The 27,662-nt window shown below is 37.8% G+C and overlaps 1 protein-coding gene across 2 annotated transcripts in view; it reads right to left on the bottom strand.

The window, feature by feature from the left end:
* Positions 1-27,211, bottom strand: part of BMP5 (bone morphogenetic protein 5) — a gene marked incomplete at both ends in the record, with an annotated part of 59,164 nt that extends 31,953 nt beyond the window's left edge. For both annotated transcript variants that reach the window (XM_082308008.1, XM_082308009.1), the window contains 2 exons: positions 3,281-3,473; positions 26,728-27,211. In XM_082308008.1, the coding sequence (XP_082164134.1) occupies positions 3,281-3,473; positions 26,728-27,211 (677 nt within the window). The remainder of the gene's footprint in view (positions 1-3,280; positions 3,474-26,727) is intronic.
* Positions 27,212-27,662: the final 451 nt, after the last annotated feature.

Raw genomic sequence — 27,662 nt, 5'->3', positions numbered from 1 at the left:
TCCTTTATTCTGTGAAAAGAAAAAAAATGATCACACTTAAAATGAAAAACAGCTGCAAATTTTGGCTCTAATTTTAAAAAATATTTCTATTTAAAAAATAGCCCACAACACATCATAAAAAAGTAAGGCATTATGTCGTAAATAGCCTGAAATGCAACAGTGAATGCATTCAGGCAGAATACAGCTGATTGGCTTTACCTTTATGGAGGCTGTTTAAGTTTAGTGATCTCAGTCTGGTCCCAAACGGCCAGTTGTCTACAGCAGAAATGCTACCACAGTCAAGAATTTCAGCAAAGAGGCTGCGGGCAGAACGTCTAAGAAGCTCCAGATCTCTTGGGTCACTTAAGGAAGTAAAGGTGGAATAAACCATCTATATGTTCCTTGAAACCCAGCAAAGTTTTTGACCAGATCAAATCACGATTACTATGTAATAGGCCATCCCCATAATGCTGCTTCACCTCTCGCCTCATTCCAGAAAGCTGCTTTAGTATCTTAATGCCACTTGAGGATTCCCTAATGCGGGAAGAATCCTTGGGGTTTAGTTAAATTAGTGGCTAGCTGCCACCAGATCATGAACAAGGATTTGGCCTGTTGGACTACATTACTTTCGTCATGAGAAAAGATCCGGGTAGGAGTACATTGGCAGGGCTGTGTAGGAAAATTTGCCTTGCTATGGGCTGTGCTTTACATGCTTACTTAGAACAAATAGAAAACTTCAATCCCAAAGACTGTCATTTCAGCAAACTCCGAGCAGATTCAATACACACACACTTCAGCAGCCATGCTGCCACAGAGACAGAAGAATGTCTAAGACTACAACATAATCCTTAGTCTGCAACTCAGAAACCCTAAACCCTGACCACTCCTTGCCTGAAAGCATGGCAGGACTGCATTTGGGACTGCAGAGCCCTGTCAGACACCCGCGTTTCGTGTTCAGAGCAAAAAAGGGTGGGTGGAGCAGGGTCAAAGCCAGCAGTTTTGATGTGGTATGGCACTAGTAAGGAGTGTGGGACATTATAGAATCATAGAATCATAGAATGGTTTGGGTTGGAAGGGACCTTAAAGACCATCTAGCTTCAACACCCCTGCCACGGGCAGGGACACCTTCCATTATATCAGGTTGCGCAAAGCCTCATCCATCCTGGCCTTGAACACTTCCAGGGAGGGGACATCCACAACTTCTCTGGATGACCTGTTGCAGTGTGTCACCACCCTCACAGTGCTCTCACCCTCACATTCTGCAGCTGCAGCTTCTGAAAATTTTGCACCTAAAATCTCATGTACATATGTAGGACAAACCTGAAGTGACAAAGTCAAGAATAACACTAATGAAGACTGGGCCCCAAAGCAAAAGCTGTAGCTTTATTGCAAAAAATAAAAGATAAAATATTCTTGGGAGCTCTTCTGTCTGGAGGTATCAAGAAGCAGGTAGGTGGGAAAAGTTCCTTGTTTCTAATTTGAACAATGGAGGTCTTGTGGTCTTCTGCCATCCTGTCCCACTGTGGCATTTGCCTCTATATACTCCATATATGAGTAGAGACTGGCAAAATAAACAATAGGAGGGAAACAGTCTATATCTGAAGTTTTTGCAGTTATACCGGTGAAATCAAATGGATGGTATATTGTTGCATGTCCCCCTTTCAAGCATCATGCTTCCATAAGAGGACATGGGGCTTTTATGTTTATAAATGCAAATATAAAACATTTATAAATTTATGTCTGTGTGTTGAAAGAAATCAAGAGCATTCTTTAATGGTTTCACAGAGAAAGTTGTCATTTTAACAAGTCAGTTAATATTAAAGTGTGATCTTGCTTCAGAGTCGTAAGCAGTTTTGCTTTCTCTAAAATAAAATAGAAACCACTTACTGGGAAAACATTAAAAAAAAATACAAAAACCCAAAAAAGAAAACATCAAATGGATTATAAAAACTAACTTTCCCCATTAGTTCTTAAAAAAGATCTGTTGAGTTTGCAGGTGAAGAGCTTTCATCACCCTAGCCTTGACCTGTGCTCTTTAAAAAGCTATGTTTTGTTCCTTCCCATTTCGTTCCTTCCTCCAAGAAGTTTCTTTTAGAACCTACGTCAAAAGAATTTTTTCAAGTTGAAGACAGAGGTAAAAAAATATCCCACACTGCTTTGTTTACTAAGAAAGCAGAAGGTATTCTGGAAGGATGAGTGCTTTCCCTCCTGTTGGTTCTGCTCCATTGATATAAAATGACTTCCTGTTCATAGCCATAAAAATTTTATAACTTGATGTTAGGAGATCTCACCTGGAAGGTACAAGCTCAAGCTTCTGTGAGCAGAAAAGAGAGCTGAACTCTGGCCCAGCCTTCGAACTAACTGGTGATGGGGCATTTTTTCCTCCAGAGCACTCTGCAAGTTTAGGCTGCCATTTTCTTTGCTTTTGCTAAACATGCCCACAATAGAAATATTTTATCTGTTCCAAGGTGAGGGAGAGTTTTTGTTTATCATCTCAAAACAAAAGGTTTTTTTCCACTTTTCTGAGAAAAGACATATACCAATCTAATTTCAAAACCCAAATTTTGGGTATATGTAGCTTTTTTCAGAAGAGTCTTGGAATTGCTACTAGTTTTTAATGGGTATTTTCAGGTATTTAGCTACTTTGCCTGGTGAAATATGGTAATTTACTCAGGTCTTGCAGAGCCTTGGAAATATGTCACACAGAGCTCTGCAAACTCAGACTCAGAGATTTGCTCATGTGTAATGTCATATTTGTTTTAATTTTCAGTTATGGTGAGCTGCATGTGTTAAGTGTGCATGTGTCATCTTAAAGTCAGTGCATGACTTCTAATTACATTCAGCAGAACATTAAAACACATGCAAAAACCCCATGCTCCTTCAAACATAAACAAAGCTGAGCAATCTATCTGCCTTTAAGGAGCTAAATGAATCTTGGCTGGTAGTACCTCAGCATCAGCAAATGGTGCATTTCCCAAATCCAGACACTTAGGCTGTGCATATGACTCCACCATTTGCTCACTGAGAACACGAACCCTCACCCGCTTTGTGCATGGGCAGATTATTTGGTGAGATTGGACATGTAACTCACCATAAACCTGGAATAAATTACACTGAAGGTAAGTTTTATTCTTGCTCAGTATTTGTTGTCGTTGCCTGGGAATTAATACTGCACAAGCCACAGTGATAGCAATGATGCCTTGCCGAGGGTACACTTATGATCAGCTATTGTCTCCCTACTTCAGATGATAGAAACACAAGATGTTATTCAACACGTGATACGTTCATGCCAACAGGGTACCTGTTTGGGTACTCCTTGATGATCTGATATATGCTAATCTGAATTGTTTCATTCTCAAAGCGGCTGTTGCTTCGGTCTTTGTATATCCGGAATTCGGCTGCTGTCACTGCCTCTCCGTGCGGGATTTGAGTAAGGTCAAAGCGAAACTCTTTGTAGTGCCTTCGCTGGTGGGAGAAGTCCTTGTCCCTTTCAACTGTGAGAAAAAGAGTTGAATATAAATTAAAGAGGTGAAACGAATGCCCATTACCCATGATTAATGAAGCGTTCCCTGTGCTTGGGAGTAAACAAACAGGACAATATAAAACTGTGCAAATAATAAAACCACAAGCCCAGACATACTTCCAGTTAAAGGAAATTCCACCAGCCCAGTGTCTTCAGTTCAAAAGAAAAAAAAAAAAAAACCTCAGTAGCTATTATACAAATTCCAGAAGCTGAGTGGAAAGAATATCAAAAAAAAGCTGAAAGAGGGCATGTTGTAAAGTAACAAGAAATATGGACAAACTAAAAGCTGCAAAAGGATTTAGGACTTCAGTGTAGTCATAAGCACAGCAGTAGCAATGTCAGAGCCATAGATGACTTTGGAAAACACTAATTGCTGCTAATAACTAGGCAGATGAGAGGAATGCTGCTCATTTCCACTTAATGTAATAAATTCTGAAGTGGTACTAAAGTGCACTGTGACAACTATATATTTAAGAAGCAGTTACATCATATAAATTAACACATGTTATACTCTAATGGCATAAGCGTCATCTTGCCAGTGGTCAGAAGAAGGAGCCATGAATCAGGGCTGAGTGGTTCTGGCACCCCAGCAGCAAAGGGACCGCCACTCCTGGTGTGAGAAGTTCCCTCAAACGTGCTGTAGGTTGGCAGGTGCTTCCTACTGCCACAATTTAAAATAAAAAAGTTAATCTCATCATCGCTTAATTCAGGGTTGCACAGAATTTTAAGGGGGAGTAAACAGAAGATTTTAGTTTATTTGAGTTTACAGCTGATTTGAGGCTAATTCCACTGTCTGCTGCCATTCTGACCCTGAGTTAGGAGCAACTTTTGTGATGGAATACATGTTTTGATGTGGCAAGGGAACCTACAGGCCACAGTATTGGCTGGTGACCATCTTATGGGATTAATACTTCAGATTTTACAGATGTGGAAAGGAAAATGATCCATGGTTTCCACTGCCACAGAGTGCAATGTATCACTGACCTGTGAAGCAGCTGTGCACTGTTTCACCTGCCTCATGAGATAGGTGCTCTGCTTTCCTGATGGCGGACAAAGCCTAGGACACTCAGAGCTGGGAGTCGGTTTGGATAACCAGCTAAACATTTATGACTGCACCCAGCTCCACTAAATGCTCCCTCCTATAACCCCTGCTATTTTATTGCATTTTAATACTCGGATCTGAGGAAGGAACAATGCCAGTTCTGAAAAAGTGCATATTAAATGTTACATGTACAAATAATCAAATGTGTATGTTATTACAATATGTATGTATATTTATACTTATATACTCACGTATATGTGTACGCCCACGCAATTTTGTCTACATACACAATGTGTACATGTTTGTATGTGTGTATAAATATGTACATATTTATATATAAACCTGCATATGTGTATTATTATAATGTATATGTGGTCTTCCAGAATAGAAATGCACTAAAAGAAAAAAAAAATACATTTTGGGCGTACCATATAAGGGTACAGTTACAGACATATTAAAGTGAGAGCTATTGAAGGGAAATTATTTACATTATTTTCAGAGCAGTAGTTACTAGTTAAGTCACCTGTGTAGCTAATCCCTTACAGTACACTTCCCTTTCAACCTTTCAAAAATGTAAACTACCCTTGTTTCATTAGCATATATTTTTTTTAAATGTACAAATCTATGTTGCCTTAAATCCCACCAAAAATAAAATATATAGGCTATAAGAACACTTTATCTTCAGTGAAAATGAACTTTCTCCTGGCTGACAAAAGGAAAATTGTCTGCTAACTGTGAGGTTTCCTTGGCTCAAGTGCGTATTTAGCTTACATGGGTTTGCCATCATACACTATGTAGAAAAAGTAAAGCAGAAAAGAGGCAGAAGCATGTAAACTGGCTGCTCTGTACCTGAAGATGAATGGGCTGCTACTGAAGAGAAACAGGATACAGGCTATTTAGCAGCTCCACTGCCTGGTTCTAAACTGTGAGATATATACAGAGATCTGACTTGAGGTTTGGGGTTTGTTTGCCTTTTTTTTTTTTTTAATGCCAATGTAAAGCCTTTCATTTTGGAGAGAACTTGGCAGAGATTAGCATATGCAAATGCACTGAACTGGGGAGGATTTTTGTAGTGCAAAGAGTTTGCTGCTAGTTTCTAAGGTTATAACTGCGCATTTCAAAGCTAACTTCAAACAGATATGTCAATAACCTTTAAATGAAAAATATATTAAAGGTAGACTTAATAGTAACAACCCTTTCTGATATCTCTGGTTAGTATTTAGTCAACAAGTATTTACTAGCTTGTGTGGGTAACTGAGCACTGCTCACTATGAGTAAGCATTGGAGAATTAGACACTGAATAAAAGATTTAAGCGTCAGTACTCCTGTCCTGTGCCATTTTTATTTGGATTTGAGGTTTCCTTTTGTCTAGTTTCTTACAAGTACTTTCAAATTAGTAACATTAGTTTAGAAACAGCAGTTTTCTCCCTATGTTGTAGTTTGGACAGAAATCTCTAAAATACCTTGTGATAGCATCAGTGGGGTTCTCTCAGGACAACTCACAACTGCTGAAAGAATACTGATAGCCGCTTCCTGACGAGCCCAGAATTAATCATTACAGCTCACACAGATAGGACTTATCTGTGTTTCCGTGTATACCCAAGGAAGAGACAGGACTGCCATCTGAAAGGGACACAAGTTCAAAATTTCCTTGGGTCAAGAGAGCATTTACAGGCAGGCCAGAACTTAGGAGTAGCAACAGCCTGCAGAAATGAAGGGCTGTAGGAAACAGGCACTGAACACTGTGGAAAACCCTGAGTCCAGGGAGGTCCTGCTCTCCACAATGAAGCCAGAATCTCAAACTGCAAATTGCCGTCAGCCAATGTATAAAACATAAAAACAATTTTTACAAATTTAGACAAGTTAAGATCTTGCATTACATAGTAGACTGAAAAAAAGCAGTGGCTGTGATGTTGCAGTATTCACTAATGACTAGAACAATAGCCAAGTTATAAAAGCAAAATGTTATTTAATGATATTGAGTATTTTAATACCAAAAATAATACACAAGTCTTGATCCCTTCTGCACCTAATAAATGCCTTGTTGGGGAAGACTCTGAATGCTCAGTAGGGTATCTCTCAAGTCCTTTATCCTGCTGAAATGGCATGAAGTGCAGGGGGGGCATCACGTCTCAAATATTTTTATTTCACATGTGAGAGCTTTTCAACACTGGCAGCCCGAAAAATACAGGTTAAGATTTTTAAGTGTTCAGTTCTTCCAGAGCGTTCTCATGTCATTCCAGCTCTGCTCAGTTCAGCTGCCAAAATGCATCTCTGTGGGACCGATCACAGCATCTGAAAACCGGTTGACCAGAAAATCAGGAAGTCCTTTTTTAACCATTGGAGGAATATAATTTTTCTAAGTAAAAATAACTGGAATATTACGGTCAATGCTGATTACAACAAAATTCTTCATTTGCTCTCATTGATCAGGATTCTTAGCATCAACTTTTAAAAATGTTATTTTTATACCACCTGAAACTAATATATTCAGCACTATGGTTACATCAGACAAACCATGGCTCAGGGGAATATCACAAACACCTGTGTGTAAGATGGGAAAGAATGATATTTTCCACCCATGTGGCAAACTGATGAAATATTCATACTGTATTAACACTAAGCCCAACTCTAAGAAGAATGAAGACGTATTTACACCAAAGAGATATTTTGGAAAAAGGGTCATCTTTTACACCAAGAGAAAATACCATGCGCTAATTTTCATTAACAAAAGTATTTGTCTCCTGAAAAAAAAAAACAAAGCACATGTATGGATGGACAGTATAATAAGTAATCGGTATTTTACCAATTCAGCTATAAATGTCTGATGAACTGTTGACTGAGCTTTAAAAATGTAAAAGTGCTAGCAATGAGTTTAGGTCATAGTGCATGAGGGACTATTAGATGTACTCTTTCATTAGTGATTAGCTCCCCACTGACATGTGCTTTGCTTTTCCTGAAGAGGTTGGTATGTGGTGACACATAGGGAAAGTGAAAGCTTCTTTGGCAAACCGAGGAACAAACCAAAGATATGTTGTAATAAGCTGATTTTACAATGTAAGATCCCAGGATCCCAACTGGAGTCACAAATAGTGAAGCCTCACTAATCAACTGAATGTCGCTGTTTAACTACTAAATATACATGCCAAGGCAAAACAGAGGGTCTTACAGACCGGGTAACTAGAAGCGGCCATTTACACTAATCTCACTGATTTTCACTGTTTGACTCTGAATTCTTTGTATAAGCACTAAGTAAACCAGTCAGTTTTAATCACTTCAAGGTGATAAAGGTTACAGTAAGCTGATACACTACAAACGACACTCGTTTACATCTTGAATATAATGAAATGATAGTTTATCTACAGTGAACACTTGTGGTTATCTGACAAAAACAGGTCAAAGGTTCCAGGCGTTTTCTCCTGAAATTACTCAGTGCTGCCTCAAATGACTGATAATTGAAAGCAGAGGTTGGAAATATCAAATGTGGTAGGTGACAGATAAGCAACAGATTAATGCAAGTACTCTGTTACAGGACACTAAAAGGTCAGAGGCCCTAGGAATTAGCTATTGTGCTACTGTGAAAAGACAGACATCAAATAGCTGTTTACCTCATTCTTGCTCTTCTCTCCAACATTCAAATCTAGAAACACATTCTGTCTTCCAGGACTAGACCATTTAAACTGACCCACTTTTTACAAAATAAGGCAACAAATGTTTTGTAGGGCATGTGGATAGGAGAAAAGATGTGATCCTAGAGCAGAACGAAAGATTTAAAAAAAACCAACAGCTATGCTAGGTGTAAATATTTTAACTAAGTGCATCAGAGAGAAGTTAAGAAGCACATTCATCAGAACATCGTTCTCAGTTGAGGAGACCAGATAATAGATTTTTAAAAATATATTTTTAAATATATGTAACTTTGCTTAGGCTTTTACAGTGTAGAAAATTAACATTAACTTTAGAAACATAGATTAAGCTTTCCTAAAGTGATCATTAAAAAAAAGTAGCAGACAATGTAAATATTTGTCTAAGCACTACTGCTTTAATAGGTTTAATCTGTTTTATAGAACGGTAAGAATCCTGATTCGGACTCAGGAAATGTATTTTGAGTTAGACACTGAAATTGATAAAAATAGTCACCTGTCCTTAAAGGATTGTTTCAGACACCAGAGACGGCTGCCTGATACAGTCAATGGAGAGACACTTCTGTTTGTTAAGGGTCAACTGTCTTGCACCAGCCGGTAACAAGAACAGAGGAGTTTATCTATGTTTCCCTTTTAGTCATCTGCAGCTCCAGAGAATAGGACTAAGAGATAGCCCTTGCTCTGTCAAAGGACATTTCAATCCCTATCTTTCAAATCCCTAGCCTTCGATGTTACCGTATCCTAACTGCGAGGATGCTGAGCAGACTGGCAGTGGGACATCCTGGGCCACTGCACGGACGAAATGCAGGGGTTGGGGGTCAAAATGAGACTGAAATAAGTTTTTGTTTCCGCATCTGACTTTTTTTATTCATTTGATATTAGGCATTTACTAGATAATCATTCAGCTGAGTGTTTTAACTACAAAGCTTCAGAATCATACACCCACTTGCTTGTTCTTCTTTTAGTACCAAGTCTTCTGCATTTCTTTTTACCCATTTTCATCAGCAGAGTGAGGGAGGGCTGGTGCCCCCCTGACTATTCTGTAGCCAGTAGTAAGGGAAAGTGGGTGATTCAGGCTTAATAACCCTTCATTTCCCTCCTCATCTCCTTCCCCAGGCTGAGGTGGGAAAATACATTGCACAGGCTTCAGTCATGTCTGTCAATGTGTCTTGGGGATGTTCAGAATTTACCTTCTGTACTGAGGTCTTTTGGGAACTTGTCTCCAATCAAAATGGATCAGCTCACACTTAAAGCCCAAGAGCAGGCATATAAGGATCGCTTAAGTCAAAAATGTAGGCAGAGGTTGAAAATAGGTGTCCTCAAAATTACATTCCACACATATCCTATCTTAAACACAAACTCATTGTCAGAATCTTAATCCAAATTCTGAGCCTCTTCCGACTGCGTCAAAACTATTTCCATAGTCAGTGAGAATTTTGCTTAATTAGGGAGGGTAAGTCTGCAGAAACTTTACTTTTTTTTTTTTCATTGCAGCAGTTCTGTTTCTTAAGAACTGCTTTATTGCAGTACTGTATATTTGAGTTTCTCTGTATTTATTATTATTAGACTGGTTGTATTTAAAGTAATTATAGATTTACAGATGTGGTTTTGAAAAAATGATGTAAATTACTTTTACATAAAATATACTTTCTTATTAAAACACAAAGCAGAAAGCTTGTAGGTCATATTCTGAAGCAAGTTACACTGCTGTAAATTTAGAGCTATTTCACTAAATTCCTTATTTTCAGTCAGTTACTGACATCAATGAGCAACATTTGGCTATTTTGCTTAACTAAATTAGGGATGGTTTGAAATTGTTTGATGAAATACTGTGCAGTTAGTTAGTGGAAGTTTCAATAAATGAAAAGTCATCTATTGTTTATTGAATCCAGACTTTTAATGGTAGAATATCCCTTCCATAATTGCACAGAATTACTGAACTGTATGAATTGCAAAGTAATTGAAGTCAAGATAAAGTCAATGAGAAAACCTTCAGTGACTGCAACAGAATCTAGAGCAAGAATGAAAAAGAAAAGCATAATTAAAAAAAATAAAAATAATACATCGCCTGGACTTTTTTCAAGCACATACTAATTTTCTTTCTTTATCCCTCATAGAAGAAATGTATTTCAATATCCCATACTTTACAAAAAAATAAGTTAGAATATTTGTGTATCTTACGGAAGCATTTAGTATTACATCTTTTGAGAATGACCAGGAAAGCACTGTTCTATTATTAAAATTTTATGGTTTTAATTTTGTTGTAGTCAATAAGATCTGATAGATTCTTGCCAATTAACAAAATACACATTTGAAAAAGTCAAGAGCTTGAAACACTAAATTATTATTAAGGTAGACTTTGAAGCTATGTGATTCCTACTTTCTAATCTCCTCAAAACGTACATGCCATATATTCAACTTCAGTAAGTGGTAGGCAGCAACTAAGCAAATAATGAAAGTTACAAAAACATGGTAGAATATAAGTGAATATGTAAAAGGATAAATGTGTGGGGTTTTTTGTTAATTATTTTAAGAATTAGAGCTCAGTTAGTAATTAAACGCTTTCAGCATTCACCCTGAGCAGGAAAGAGTTCCCAGGAACCATATAACAGTGCCTGCCAGCAACTTTTATAAGCTCAGCCCTAAAGAAATGCCTCAACCAAAGAGGCATAACTGAGCTCAGCTTTCTCACGCGTAATATTCCAGGTGTTCTGTACACTGTGAGATTACCTATGACACCTTCTTGTTACTTCACTGAAATATGGGATAAAATAGATGTTTTAATGAAATTGCTGGTCTTCATTCAATAGCCAATGTTTTGTTGAAAAATTCATTGGTAAACATGTGTTATTCATTCCGTTTACTCTTCTCTGTATCGTCCAAGTCAAATGCACTTGCTCAACAAGTCAAAACAAGTGCTATGCTGCAGCTGCTCCAATAATAATTAAATGCTGGAAGGCTTTCAGTTGTTGATACAGCATAAGTGGAAAAGCAACACCCTGCTTTTCTTATGCTGGTTTGATCCTGGCCAATTCAACAGTAGGAACAGGTAATCAGAATAAAGAGATTGAGTTTTGGAAGTGAACAGAATTATGAGTGTTATCACGATCCTAATATAAAAGATAGTTGACAAAGTGATTCCTCAAAATATAATTTTTCTTCTGGTTTTGACAGTATAATGCATTGTATCCTTCAACCTCCCGAATGCAAAATTTTCACTCCAGTTGTTTAGCTGTAGCACAAAGCACAACAAAAGATACACTGCATATATGTCCTTTTAAATTCTACTAACAATGGTAAAATGAATCTCAGCTGAATCTTCTTCCATAAATTTTAAAGTTGAAAATCCAGCTGGTCACAGCTTCTAGGATCAACAGTAACAGCTCATATTTGGACCTATTTTGTGCTGTCAGTAGTAACATGTGCCAAAAGAGAGAAGCATCGCAACCAAGGGCCTCGGAGAAGGCAATGAAGACAAAATCACAGTTTGCTATTTTGAATGTAGCAAGTACAGACCCTCTGATTTCTTCATTCTTTTAAGTCACACTATATTACAAAGGCACTCCAGTCACAAATACCTATTTTAAAAATGCATATCCACTAGATTTTTGGTTGTGTTCATTTTCATCAGTGATTAATAGATCTTTACTTGAAAGAATAGAACAGATAAGATAAAAGATCACTGTATTATGTAGTTCTGAGCTAATACATAGATAAATTAGCTAATGCATAGATAAATTAGCTAATCCTTACACCACCATGCCTGAGGTTGTTAATTTTGTCTGCATTTTCAATGATGTCTATTTTGCCTGGGCTTTGGCAAAGCCAGTAGACTTTGATACCGCCTATCAACAGACTTCCATTTTTTCTCATATTTAATTTTGCTTTTCTCTAATCACAGATCATCACAAAGAAAACTAACAATTATTCCCAGGTTTCTGACTGTGTGTGAAAGTCAGGATGTCAGATCAACACAACCTCAAGGTTAACAAATGACAGAAAAAAAGATCCCTCTTGGGTTCAGCTGCAACTGAATAGGAACAAAAGTTATACCTCTGGGATCCAATGGTCAGAAAATAGGTGTAAGTTATAACTGTTTTGACACTGTAAAAGTATACAGATGGAACATAACTTCTGAGAAGGGTGAAAGGGCATATATCATCATAGGGCAACTGGCAGGGGAGTAAAAGCTAAACATTAAAGCCCATTCTATCTTCCCACATCTCCTTAGTTCCTGCCCATGTTAACCCTCTGCTTACTTCCACCCAGAGGTGGCAAGTCGCTCTGCCATTTACTATTCCCACATGTTGTCTAATAGACTCCTTCCATTTCCCACTGTGGAATTTGTTGGAAAAAGCTTCCATGGAAGTCGTATCTGTGTGCCAAACTGGATACGACTGGATAGGCACTATTTTCTGCTTACCCTGTGCTCACATCTGAGTAATTTAATATTACCCATACCCGTTAACACTGACCAAACATTCCATAAAAAACAGTCCAGCTGTAACAATGATGGGGAAGAAAATCCTTAGGAACATCTCATTTAGAGAGTAGAAAAATGCTTTATTACATATAATTAATTCAAAATTATTTTGATATGCTATATTATAGATAGGACATTAAATACATTTGCAAAAAATAGCTGATCACAGGCCATGTGCTTAGCTAGTATCTCAGCATGGCTCAAATTGATTCAGAGATCCTCAGATTTATACTTTGTGTGCACAAGTGTATACTGGGCTAATCGCTGTACCAAGTCATCACCATAAAAATTAAAAATGTAAAGAGACTGGAATTTCATCTTATGTAAATTGTTAGCCCTCATTTTGAAGGTTTGCCCTGTGAATGGCCAACACCAAGGACCCACCTAGGAGAGCTTAAGCAGTGGTGCTGAGAAGCAGAGTTATGGGGCCAGAAGCACTGCAGGGACGGGCCCTCCCAGACATTACACTCGGGGGCAAACAGGAGGAAGAGCAGCCAGGAGACTGGGCAGCAGTGGTGAAGAGTGGCACTTTCAGACAGCAGGTTTTAACAGCCAGTTTGGGAGCTGGCTGTGATTTTAACAGCTTGTTATACTGATTCAAACTGCACCCTTTCCTCTGCAGCTCGGGTAGTCTAATCTGATCATGATTTATTCTCGCAAAGAGAGATTATTTCACCCACATATAACTCCCCATACAGCATAAGTCCCTTCAACAAGAAGGAAAAAACACCTGGACTTTTTTTTTCTGAAAGAAACTTAAATTTTACCAAAGTTAATGAACATTTTGACCCTCTTTCAGGGCAGAAACTCACTGACTGTTAGTGAACTAAAAGATCTCTGGGTTGGCCATCCAGCATTACACCTGCACTGCCAGAGGAAAGGAAAAGCAGTCTTCACAAAAAAAAAAAAAAAAAAAAAAAAAATTGCACCATGAAAGAGCTCAGATTAACTCCAGGTAACATGACAATAGATGGTGATCCCTCACAGTAGGTTATTTTGGACAGACTTGGGGAGAGAGAACAGGAGTCTCAAAATTACATAAAAGGCAAGAAAATAATTTCCAAAGTAGAAACAAAAAGCATGACACTGAGCACACAGAACTGTTCATTCCACAATTGTCTGAGCAAGATCATCACTTCAAAAAAAAAGTAGGAATGATTGATGTCAATGTGTAAGACAAGAGTAAGATCTCCCTTCTCTGTAACCACTCTGTCACAGAGTCACATACGGCTGAGGTTGGAAAGGACCTCAGGAGGTCACCTGCTCCAACCCCCCTGCTCAGGCAAGGCCACCTAGAGCTGGTTGCCCAGGACCGTGGACGTGCTTATGTCATTTCTGCATTTTCACTGTTATTCCACCTGGGACTGCATTTCTCATATTCCTCACCAAGTTACAAACACAATACCCAGGCTGATTGTAGAGGTATCCATAGGTGTAACACATCTCTAGAACAGCAAAGATGATCTCCTGAAGCTTGTATTATATGTTATAACACTGGCTTCTCTCCACTCCTAATAGTTGAGCTGATGTGACTCAAACAAAATTTGTGTGTCTTTCTGAGCAGAGGGTAAGAATGAGCAGGGAGTGGGAACCTGAACACTAACATAGTGCTTTTATTTCAAATGCAATGTTTTTGGTACATGCATTTGGCATGCATTTTACAGCATCTGATCAGCCTTTGCCTTTGTAGATGTTTGCACTAGACCTTTGTTTCTACTAGGGCTAGAAATGACTACTGCCCTAATCTTTGGTGATAGGCCTGGTTTTCTTTTTCAAGTAATTTAGAACCATTTGTTGCCCATCCCCAAAACTAGAAGTGTCACAGTTTCTTCTGGGGGCTTGTTTTCATTCCCATTTTGATGAGAGCACACTCCCTACCTGCAGACAGGCTGAAGCAGCATGGTTTAATGGAGTCCAAGGTAAATCTCATTGACCCAAGGTGATACAATGTTAATAAAAGAAGTTTCGTTCCTGTACAGCAGCAGATGGTAAGGTAAGCACAGGATGCACAGGTCATGACTTATTCGGGAGCTGTGCCCATGGAGCGAAGTTTTCAGTTCACGCATATGGCTGTTTCATTGATTCGAGTCCTATGATGAACCCCTTTTACATTAGGTCTCTCCTGTACACACACACATGCTGGTAGCACATCCTTTGTATTTTTCCATTTCTAAGGAATATGTACAAATATGGAGAAAGCAAAACACAACTGCTAGGAAATCAAAATGAGGGCAATATATCATTAATCTTAATGACATTACTCCCTCCATTCTGACCCAGTGAATTGCAACATGAACTCAATCATCTACTTCGTATTCACTCCATAGCATAAACTGTCTCTGAATTTTCCATTACCATATATATACATATAAAAAATATATATACATAAATTTTATAAAATATTATTTAAAATGTATTTACTTAAATTAAAAATTTTATATAGATATAAAATGTCATCTCCTTGTAAATGTGATTTCATTATGATATACAGCCTCAGTAAACATGGTTATTAATTCAAAAGTTTAAGAAGTGATGAAAAAAATATTACTTTTTAAAGACCCACCGTCGGTAGCTATAAGATGACATTAATAAGGGAGCGCACTAAGGAATCAAAGAAATAACTTTATTTTAACTTTAAGGGTCTAGAGCTCAAGTCTTACGAGGAGCGGCTGAGGGACCTGAGGTTGTTTAGCATGGAGAAAAGGAGGCTGAGGGGAGACCTTATTGCTCTCTACAACTACCTGAAAGGAGGTTGTAGCGAGGTGGGGGTCAGTCTCTTCTCCCAAGGAACAAGGGATAGGATGAGAGGAAACAGCCTCAAGCTGCACCAGGGGAAGTTTAGACTGGATATTAGGAAAAACTTCTTCAACGAAAGGGTAGTCAAGCACTGGACCAGGCTGCGCAGGGAAGTGGTTGAGTCCTCATCCCTGGAGGTATTTAAAAGATGTGTAGGTGCAGTGCTTAGGGACATGGTTTAGTAGTGGACTTGGCAGTGCTAGGTTAACGGTTGGACTTGATGATCTTAAAGGTCTTTTCCAACCTAAATGATTCTATGATTCTATGATTCTATTCTGAAATAAAACCTAATTTTAAACTACTTTGATAAACAATACTATATTGTGTCATATTACATGTACCTCTCAAAAGTCTGAAAAATAAACCAGCCCTCCCTGAAAGTCATCATATTTAATTGTATGATTTCAGTAATATTTACTATTGCTTAACACCAAAACCAATTTAAACATCATGACCTTTTGAATACCTTACTATGATATTCAGCAAATTCTGTGTTTTATTTTTAATCATATAAGCTTGTAACTTAAATCAACATCTAAAAACCATTTAACTATGTAAATGCAACTGTGTGTAGTTGAACTGTATGTTTAACTTTTGCTACTTGAAAGACTTAATACAGACTTCTGTTTTTCACAACAATACCGTTCAGTTCACGGTAATAATCATGGGCAGTACTGTGTCAGCCTAGAGTCTCACAGCACAGCACTAAGTAACTTGTCTTTTTTATCTAGAATGACTCATGCTGGATGATAAACCACTTACAATAATGCCTTAATTATGTGTAGTTTACTACTACAGACAATTAATTCTTCATGGCACTTCATTCTCCAGTAAGTCTAGTTATCAATGTTTTAATAAAATAAAATTGAAGATGTATTCTTTTGCCTTGTGATTCTTAAAGTCTTGGGACTACATTTTCACTTGATATTAATTGTTTTATAGCTTGTATTCCTTTTTGTCTTCATTCATTTTAGGAAATCAAGTTTACCGTAATCTTATAAATCAAGTTTGTGGAAAGTGAGCTACGGAACAACAACAGTAGAGGAAGCATATATATATCTCATCTTTAGTGAGAAGAGAAGCAATATGGTCAACCCCATGTGTTTCAAAAGCCATCAGCTGTATGAAAAGCATTGTAAAATAAGAACTGTTTGAAGTTGCTTTCTGAGCCTTTAGAGTGCCCTGCATCTGTTCAAGAACTGCATCTGTTTCTGGATGTTGATTTGTTTTCATTTTTGTTTTTCTGCAACTACAGGGGACAATTGCTGCCCTTTAATGAAACTTTAGATGTGCCCGTAAATCATCAATGCCCAGAAAATCTCATAGCAAATATTATACAAGTCTCAAAAAGCTTATAGCAACTGGCAATTCTTCTAGGGAAGCATAAGAACCCCTGAAGTTTTAGAAAACCACAGAGAGATCACTTGTTGCAGGAGGCTTGTCTCTTTGATATCATCATATGTGAACTTCAGCCCTTGCAGTACTGTTGATAGGTTTCTCACTCCTTCCTTGAGCTTTTTGGAGAAAGCTCCAAGCTGAGAACCAGAGAGGAGAAGCCCTTCTCAGAACAAATAACATTGTGTGATTTTATTCTCAGAAGTACCAAGGATCCTAAATTGAAAAGGAACTGTTTAAGGATCCAATTTTGCAATCAACTGGACAAGGCACAGCTCTTACTGACCTAACTATGAGATTACTCAGCACCTCATACCACTGAATTCCGCTGCTGTTTTAGTCTTCAGCTTTTTGGAGCAGATCCATAAACTCTCCTCCTTATTTCAAAATGTTACAACAGGATGTAATTAAGTACAATTAACAAGGAGGTCAAACGGTCATCTGATAAACACTGGCCCAAACAGGCAGCTTGAAAGGTCAGGGCTGCTAAAGGCACACAGTATTGATGGGAAAGAATATTATGATTTAAGGGGGAAAAAATCCCAATGACTAAAACTGAAGAGATTTACATGCTTTCTATATTACATACACAAAGCCATGCACACAGACTGATATGCATGCACACATGCCTCAGCGAGGCACAAATCTATATTCTGAGAACAAGAGCTAAACTAGACACACGTCCTCTCTCCATTGCACTAGATCTCAAATCTCAGTTTTGGTGCTTTAATTCCAGTGTTTCTTTTTCATTATTTTGTAAAACTGTCTGTTTTAAGAATGGTAAATAGACTTGTTGCCCTTATAGAAGAGCTTTTTTTAGCCCTTTCTAAAATAATGCTTGAGATTACCATGAGGAAATGCAAGGTGTTGCGAGGCTCTTAGGAGTGAGGTATTTTACAGAGCACACAGCCAGAGTAAAAAGAGGCTTCCCAAGAAGAAAGCTATTCCAGTACTCTGCAAGGTCAAAGAACGAGAGTGCACAGAAGCAAAAATGTGCACAGAAGTATTTGCCCATCCCCATTATATGGATTGGAAAACAGAGGCACATTGTTTTCATTCTCTATCTGAGGCTCTTCAGGTTTTTCCTATTTGGCTGCTCAGACATTTCACTCTCCTACTTTCAGGTTTAGTCTAGGCCGGGGCCAGGACAAACTCGCTGCGGAACATTTGCACACATTTTATGCACAAGGCAGCAAGGTAATCTGGTCAGGAGTAGCAGATTAACCTTCGGAATCACTATCATGTTATGACTTGTAGTTATTGACAGATACCCCAGCTGAGGTAACCTTGGGAACAACCTTCCCAAAGCTATGTTCGTGCTGGATCTCAGCCATCATAAATCACCACAAAGACTACAGCTGTCATGGGGGTTGTAAGCTGGGCTTGCTCTTGCTCCCATGGCTTTAACATCCACACTACTGTTTGCCTACTCTTTTGATTTCTCAGCTAATGTTTTTGCAAACCATACCACTAGAATCCCATGGCTCCAGGCATCAGGTGCCATCAGGTGCCATCCGCCCACTGCTCCAAAATCAGACTCACAAATCATTCAGTGGCCCTGCTCTTTCTTCTTCTGTAGTCTAGGATTGCCAGGAAAGAATTTAACACCTCTACCTGCAAAACTAATGCCATCCATATTGTAAAAGTCCAACACAGTATTTTTTTGTAATTATTTTGCAGTACCTTATAGTTGAAAACCGCACCTATATTTCCACCTCACTTTTAAAAAACGGGATGTTTTAAGTGGATATGCCTAGACAAATTGTTACTAATTTATAATAATTACTCTGGATTATGGGTACAACTCTTCAAGATAATATGAATATAGCTTCATTAATTTCAGTACAGTCAAATACATGAGAATTAGAACAACAATAATTTCATTTAATAGACACAGTCTACAAAGGGATAGAATCATGGAATCATGGAGGCTGGAAAAGACCCTGATGTTCCCATGGGGTCTGAATGGGTAATATTGCTAAGTCAGATAAAGATAAACCTAATAGAAATTTCAGCTATTCAAATTCCTACCTCCTCCTGATTCTCCTCCAAAAAGAGTTAGATGGGATTTTGCTTCTGCAAAGCCACTGGTTGTCAGCTATGGATATATATCATGTACCCGCACAAGGTGTCCTGATTAGTTTTCTAGGCTCTGAGTCATTAATAATTGTCTCAGTTTGCCCTGAATTACAGTGGGAAAAAAAGTAAAGCCATGTTCTGGCAAGATACCACACATGCCATTGAGTTGTATAATAGTGGTCAATAAAGCCAAGTTCTCGATCTATTGCACTGAAGCAGTTGCTTAGAAAGAGTTGGGAACTAAACATTTAGATTCACCTTTTGGAGCATCTCTCAATAATAAGGGGAAGTTTCTGAGTGGAGGGCTGAGCTGTAAAAACCTCTCCTTTTCTACTTGTTTTACAGTCATATTTTGTATAGAAACAAATTCATAATTTAGTATAAAACACAAACCAGCTCCTGCTTGGTGTACCCCACCCACAAACTTAAATAATGTAGTTGTCAGGGCTGACAAGTTCTGCCTGCTATAGCATTTCTGTGTTTTATAGGAAATTTTAACCAGGGGTGTTATTTTAAGAGATGAGCAAATGGGGAAACCCCATGGCCTAGCCAATAAAATATGAACTTTAGGTGCAATGGAGCACTCATAAATATGACTCAGAACAAGGGGATTCATTGTTTCTCCTGACCCCTTTTAGCTGCTCCTCTGATCTCAACTTCTCTGTGTGCGTCATGGCAGCCCTCATCCTTTAACCTGCGGTTTTTAAAAGCTAGCTTCTACGTTATTTATGGCTGCAAATGTTAGTAGCCCGTCTGTGTACTCCCTGCACAGACATACTGAAGGGTGGGGGGAGCTGCATTTTATTTTGCGAGGACAAAAAGTTTTGCCTGGGGACCCAAGTGCCTGGGGAGGTTGAGGTAGTTTCTCTGCTACAAGGGAGAGAGAAGAAAACTGCTCCCTTCACCTGCAAGGCTTACTAGGAGAAGAAACCCATACCTGGACTCATTTTCTCTTTCATTTGCACATTATCTGCCTTTATCATGTTCTTTCCCTTTTCTCTGTCTGCATGTGCCTTCTTCTCCCTACTGCTTTTGTAACTCTACTGGCGTGGGAAATGCTCTCAGTGCTACAACATCATGCTCCTTGTGAGGCACAGAGGAGCAGGACCAACTCTCCCCGTAATACCAGTTTCTGCAGAGGCTGTTTCTCTGTTGTGAACCTTTCCCATGCCCAGCAGGTCTGTGTCCAGCCCCGCACATTGGCCGTTGCCTACTGAGAAGAGGGCTGTCCTCCCTGTAAAGCTTGGCCTGTGCTTTGCCATTTTTCTCTCATGCCTGTTCTCATTCTTTGCCTCTCCATCTCCTGCGCTGTCGCCTAGTCTCACCGCTTCTCGGCCTTTAATCCCTTCTGCAGCCAAATGCCACTGACATAAAATTAAAGTTCAGTGACCCTGCCTAGACAGCGGGGGTTAGAGACAAGGGAAAGGACAAGTAGGAGAGGATGGAGAAGAGTGTGGGAAATAATTATAAAGTCTGGTAGCAGCCAGAGCTCTCCTGAAGCCCTGGGGAGCCTTTCTTTAGCTGGAGGCTGCAATTGGCACTTCATAAACTGTTCATTCTCAGCTATGAGGAAACACCAGATGACACCCAGAATGATCAGACAGTAATCAATCAATTTTCTGCAAAACTATATTAGTTTGTGGGCCTATGAAAGCAAGCTGAAAGGAACCGCCGTGGCTAAAAAGAGAAGAAAAAGGAACTGCCCGTGTCGTAATTACCTCCATAACTCAGGCAGTAAGTAGGCAGGTAGCCATGGCAAAATTCTTTGCATAATTTAACATTCAGAGAAAGTAATAACAGGAGCAGTAAGTGTGGGAGATCACGTATGTGCCAAAGTTGTCCTGTTATCTAAGCAAACAACCTGGGATTTAGGAAGAGAACCAAGAGGCTCTCCATCTACTCCATGGCAGGCGGACTTCTCCCCTAATACCCTCCACACAGAGGCATCTCCACAAGCCTCCCTTTTTCTCTTTCATAGCTAGCCAAAGTCGCTCCAAGATTGTGTTTTCCTGGGAAAATATGTACTGTACAATACATACAATCCCCACAACCCCACCCAAAGTCTGTGTTTAGTCTGGAAAGGAGCACTTTCTAAAGAAGAAACGGAACTGGGTCAGCCATTCTTCCCAATGGGAAAAATATTAATAATAATATATATTTATATATATCCATACATATATATAGCTTTTCACCATGCATGTCTAACCATCTGCTAAATCAGTTTCTCTTCAGTTATCTGCAATTTCTTTCAAATCTGTCGGCAATGAAAGTCAGACAGTTTTATACCCCAGTTAATGGAGAGCTTGACATTTTTTTGGCTGGGTAGATACAATAATTTACTTGGATTTAAAGTGTTAACTTTGGCAAAAAAATTAATTGACAGTTATAAAAACATTATTTTGTTAGATGATATTTATGGATCACACACAAACCTATTTTGAGGTAGAGCTATATAGTTCATAAGGTTCATGTAACATGAGAGATTTCAAAGGAAATATAAAATATTTCAATATAAAACAACAAATGTAATGTAATTCCAAAAAGGAATATGAAGAATATTTCTTGTTCAAAATCAAAAACCATCCCTAACAACGTGCTCTGTCATCGCACAAAAATTGGTTAAAAATGTCTAATGAATTGTAAGGATTGGGTGTGGATTTTTAGGGAATGTCATCCTGTGGGTAAAATACTTTTGTTCTATAAATAAAAAAACCTATTTTGCAAAAAGCTGTCTTAATATTTAATTTGATTATAGAAAATTATTTCATCATTAATAGTTATTTCTAATGCCAGATTGTGTACCTAGGTCACAACAAATTAGTTCAGCTCACTGACTGGGTGACAAAAATTTTATTAAGGGAAAAAAATCTTAGGATTTCAAGATGCCAAGTGAAGTCTACGTTGGGTGAAGATTAAATGAGACCTGCTTGATCTAATTTGCTTTAAATTTTATGTAAAAGAGTGAAAAATGCCATCTTATTGTCTTTGGATTGGCATTCAAAAAAACTTCACAAATGTTTTCTCGTTTTTTCTCAGTATTGATCCAATTCCACGATTAAAGACATGGGGTCTATTTGTTATTTAACAAGTTTTATCTCTGTAATAGCATCCCTCTGTTCAAGGCAAGATAATGGCACTATTTCCGTCACTTCAGTTAAGGCTGTGTCAATATTTTCATTAGAAGCCTGCATTTTATGGACTAAAATTGTGCCACAGCCAAGGAAATTCACATAAGACAGCAACATCTGAAATCCAGTGGAAAAGAAAGAAAGAAAGTGTGCTTATTCCTAAGCTTTGAGGAGAGAAGTTAATGATCCTGAGGCCTTTTTTGTGTGTATCCTTCAAACCCAGCTCCCCTTCCACAGCTCCTGGCATTTTGTAGCTTAGCACTCCATGTCCCTCGCTGATGATATGTTAGCTGTGAGTGGAAGGTTGTAGAAACTGAATTAATTTAATTTAAGAAACTAGCTACTATATACGCTCAAGGTCTGATTGCAGTTAGGAATCTTTTCTTTTTCATGTTTAAGGAAAACATATTTGTACAAGTTTTCGGTGTGGATTGACATAATGTAGGTTTCTCAAAGTAGTTGTATAAAAGTTGTTCTCTGCCATGTTAGCATTCTCCGATGAACACAATGGGCTGTAAATCTTGTGAATTTATGTATTTGCTTAGTGATTCAGGTTTTAAAGAAGAACACAATCTTCAAGACAGTGTACAAACTTGGGGCAGAGAAGCTCTAGAAATATGAACAGTCCTCTGTGCCTCAAACTGGCAAAATTTCCTTTGATTTCAGCATTTGATTTAAGAACTGATCACAGCACGTGTGGTTTGAGGATTATTATAGTTAAGATTGCAGAACCGTATTGTGTGTGAAGAAGAAAAGTTGTCTTTCTGGGTTGTATTTGTTACTTTAAAAATCTCCGTAATATTGTATCCTTCTTTAAATTAACGTGTAGGTCAGGGTCACAAATTTTGTAGTGATGTTCACATATCAGTTTTTGAAATTAATTTTGTATGCTAAGAAAGAAAACATAACAGAAAACCACAAAAATTGTATATATTTATCCCCTATCTTATAGAAAGTTCATATCAATTCATAGGAAAATACAGAGAAAGAAGAGAGAGTTGCTTAGCAGATACAGAAATCTGTTCAGAGAAAAATTTACAAATGTGTTGTAAACAAATGAAAATACAGTCCATTTGAATTGCATGAGAAGGAACACTTAAGTACAGTGGATTTAATGATCGCTTTGATGCTAATGGAAAATTCAGTCCTTGAAATGTTTAAATGTAGTTTATAAAAGTGCTGCTGTTTCTCCAAGCCTCAGTCATGTACATATTTTTTTATTCAATCCCCCTCTTTTGGTGAGAGGTGAAGAGTGGGAACACTAACATTTATCTTAACAAAGTCCTTCCCTAACTAAATTTTGAGTGAGGAGAAAAATGAGTAGGACTACACGAGTATTATTTGTCTGTTCTCTGAGGAACGGGGTATCCTATATATGTCATTTTGGGAGATCAGCCAAAAAGTAGATGCCAGAACTCCAAACAGTCAGGGCTTTGCAACAATATAATAAAATATAACAACAGGATAAGAAAACACCCAGTGAGGAAAACAAAGTCCTGAACTTGTAGGTGATATAATCAGATCTTTGAAAACCCCAGTGTGTTTAGTGGAGGATTTATTCTTTGACTGCTGGACCAACCCCAGTTAACTCTTCTGTTACACTCATCAATATTTATGGAGAGCTGCCAATGCACACAGTCTTATACAAAATACAGGACAAGACATAGTCTCTGTCTTGTCATATCTTTCAAGAAAGAAAGAGATGGAAATTCTCTATAAATTCCAGGATAAAGAGCAGGTGTTTATAATTTTAACTTCAGGAGAAATAAATGCAGTCTTGTTTTTCTACCTGGTTGCTCGACAGAATTATAATTGCAGTTCCCTTGATGATTATGTTTTAAATTTGTTTTTGAAAGTGAGGTATTTGCAATTCTGACAGGCAGACTTTTATCAAAATTAGCATATAAGTTTCAATTTTTTTTCTTTAATATAAAATTACTTGTCCTTGTCTATTTTTTTACTTCTTAATCTTATTCACCCTTTTCAATCTTATGCTTAATAATTCCTATCCAACATCTCAGCTATATATTTCTTGTTTTAATATATATGCCTTAAATGATTATAACTGGCTACAATGATATACAAAAGTTTCAATTTAAAATATCATGATGATTAATAAAGCTTTATAATTCCACCTTATGTAATTAATGGTGTGCAAGTATGAACATGGTGAATACTATTTCTAGAGCAGATTAATTTGATGCAAGTTGACTGAGGCTTCAAATCTAAAACCAGTTGAGTTATTACTGTGCTGCATCAGCATTTATTGATTTTAAGGTACAGTGTTAGCATTCACTTATCACTGCATATTTTTCCCCATTGTACATTAAAAGAGCTTGCCCTCATCTGTCACGATCTTATACTGCATAAATCATGTAAAATGGTTACCTGTTTCCATGATTTATTTCATTTTTATGTTAATTATACTGAAACATAGGATTGTTTAATAAAAATGTTGAAGCTAATCTATATTGGTCATCAATATTTCTTATGCACGTTACACGGTGGAATGTGTGATAAACCACAATATCCAACATGTATGGAAGGGCATTTAAAGTGAATTAGGATTTAGACTCACTTAGAGCTGAGACACGTTTTAATTTTATAGAAGCCAAACAAAACCTGGTATTTACACAGTATTTTTTTATAAGTTAATGGTGTCTATTAATCATAATTACTAGAAAAATAAAGCATCTCACCCCCAGTTTTCACAGTTTAGAAACGTAAGATATGCTTTATCTTCTCGAGGTGACTTTCTTAAGGCGACACTGGCTTCCCAATAAAATGAGACAAATATTAGAAACTTCCCAGTCAAGGTAAGGCACTCAGTGGAAACTTGCGCTCTTCCAGAGAGGGTTTTTGTCTGGGGAAGCGCAGCAGGATCAGGCTAGGACATATCTGACACTGAGCCTTCAAAGACTTCTACTCATGCACTGCAAGAAGTCTCCATGAAATCAAAGGCTAGGTCCCATGTAAATAGTCCTCAGGGCCACTGATGAAATGGTCTGCGACATATTTACTGAGGGTATTTCTCAGGACACACAAGGAAAATTTTTGCAGGATCAGGGCCTTGACTAATGCTTAGGAGATCAGAGCATTCCCTATTTTCCTTTATAACATTGCCATTTTAAATTCAGCTGACTCCAGATACTCTGGGTAAATTGAGGCATACAACAATAACTTAAAAGTAATACACAGATAATATGTAACTCTTTCTTAAGGATGAGGACACATTTTCAAAAAACAGAGATTTCATTTTTTTCTAGTCTGCTCTTTCAGAAGCAAGAGCAAAAAGCAAATATATTTAGAGCTGTGGACATATGTTACTCTTAATGAAAAAGGTCTCAGAATTGAACACCTCCTGATCTGCCAAATAATTAATGAAAAATAATTTTATTATTACGACAACTAAACTCTAGGGTGTCATTTTCTTAGAAATTTGAGTTGTTGAGGATTTTAGTGTTTGGAAACATTTTTAATCCTGCAGCATGTATTAATGACCTGGTAGACAAAAAAGGTACAGAATGTGTGTGAAAATCTGAAGGTATTTTGGAACATGTGCCGTTATTTAAAAAGTTTCCACAGAAAGTATTATCCTGGAAAGCAAGATTTCATCAGATTTTGTACCAGCTTATTGAAAAACTTCACATTTTCAGTTAAATCTCTTGCTATTCAGATCAAATAAGAAGGGTTTTTTTTAGCTAGCTTTATGAGTCCTGCAGCATTTAAAATACTTACAAAAATAGTAAATACATTTCATGAATTATTTGCAGCTTTCTTAATGATATTTAAGTTGCCTTCTATTGAAGAAATCCGTAACTGCTTTTTCAACCACAACGTAACTGGTAAGCATGTTTATTATACTCAGAAGCCAATATAATTTAGTTTTATCAGGTTTTGTGTCTGAATTGATATCATTTTCAAAAGCATTCTTTGCTTGCATGTTTCTGGTGTTTAATACTCTACTTGTTATTTAATTTATTTATGACACAGAAAATAAGAACCATTGCAGGCTCTGAGCACCATGGCAGTATAATAAAACCCGGTCTGTGGTTATTAAATAGAAATAACAAAGAAACAGCAACAGATTATTTAAAACCCAGACATCCAGCTGAAAAGATAATAAAACTCTGACTCTTACCAACAGAAAAAAAAACCAAACCTAAACAACCTAAGAAATCTTTTTTTTTCCTTTTTTTTTCTTTTTTCGGAAATGGCTTAACTTTTCCCTTTCATAACATTCTAGGCTTTAAAATATTAACAACTGATGTTTGTTCATGTCTGAGCTTTAAGCAAAACAGTGAGGGAAATAACTGAGCAATAGGCATAAGTGTTTGATTTTTTGAGATTTTAAAAAAAAAAGTTAGTTGGCCTAAGGCTAGAATTTTCATTACATCAATGAAAGAAAGAAAACAGAAGCCAGCAGAGGGGAGTTATAGAAACTGACTTTATATAAACAGTAAGAAAAATCTTTTTCCATGGCCACCTACAATGTAGCTACTTTACCATTAGTACTTTTCTTTTACTAGTGGCACAGCAGCCCGGGCCCAATCCTGCCGTTTTAGAACAGGTTACAATCCGGCCGAGAGGTCTGCCCCTTGCAAGATCAGCCTAACAGTTTGTCAAAGAGAGCAGAAATAAAAAATTTTTCCACGTACCTAAATTGACAAAGCTCATGACCATGTCAGCATCATTCAGAAAGTTGGTGTCGTGCAGGCTGGCTAAGGGAGGATTCTGTGTGGTCAGGGGGGTCATGCGAGATAATTGTATTCTCCGTGAATATCCATTTGGAGAGGCAGGGTATCCTTTCCGTATCCCTCTGCTCTCCCCTGCCATTGATCCCTTTAGTGAATACTCCAGCTCCTCAGTATCCTCTTCATTTGTCATGGCATTATACAGGTCCAGCATGAAGAGGGGTGCAGAAGAAGCCTGCTTTCCTGGTGAAAATGGTCTGGGTCTGTGAGGTAAACCCAGGATAGAGAGAATCTCTCTCTGAATCTCCCTTCTCTCATGGTTCCGCAGCCTCCTGTAAATAAAACTCGAATGGACATGATTGTCTCCTAAACCTCCCTGTGCGTGACCCACCAGAACCCAGCAATTCCAGAGCAAGCCCACGAAAGCTTTGAGCGCAGTTAGGTTCATCTTTGAAAACAAAAAGAACAAGGAAAAAAAAAATTAAAAAATCTTTTCTCCTACTTGTTCTGAGTTCCTATGAGGTCTGCTTTCCCAGTGGCTGAAAAACAAAATTTACCTATTCTTCATGTCAATGTCATCTCTAAATGTAACATCTTTGGTGATTTCTCTCCCCCCACCCTGTTTAAATATTATGGAATGTGTCAGGTTGCAGTTATTTCTAAGAAAGCTGAAATTCAGACTTCCAATTTTCCACTGTTGTTATCGTTTTTTCTGCATTTATGGAGCAGAAGACCAGTATTTTGTCAGCTGACCTAGGCATTCCTATATAAACCTTAGATAACCAGGTCTTTGGTGGGGAGCTGTATTAGCAAGAGCTGTTCTTCTGACACATTGTAGTTCCCAGAGTTATCTTCCCTCGTTATTCTGAGTTCTTCGTACACCTTGCGCTCTTCCCAAG

This window comes from Platalea leucorodia (genome assembly GCF_965183815.1).
Source record: "Platalea leucorodia genome assembly, chromosome: 3".
In the NCBI taxonomy this organism is placed as follows: domain Eukaryota; kingdom Metazoa; phylum Chordata; class Aves; order Pelecaniformes; family Threskiornithidae; genus Platalea; species Platalea leucorodia.
The sequence above is the reverse complement of the archived record's forward strand: the minus strand, read 5'-3'. Positions and strand labels throughout refer to the sequence as shown.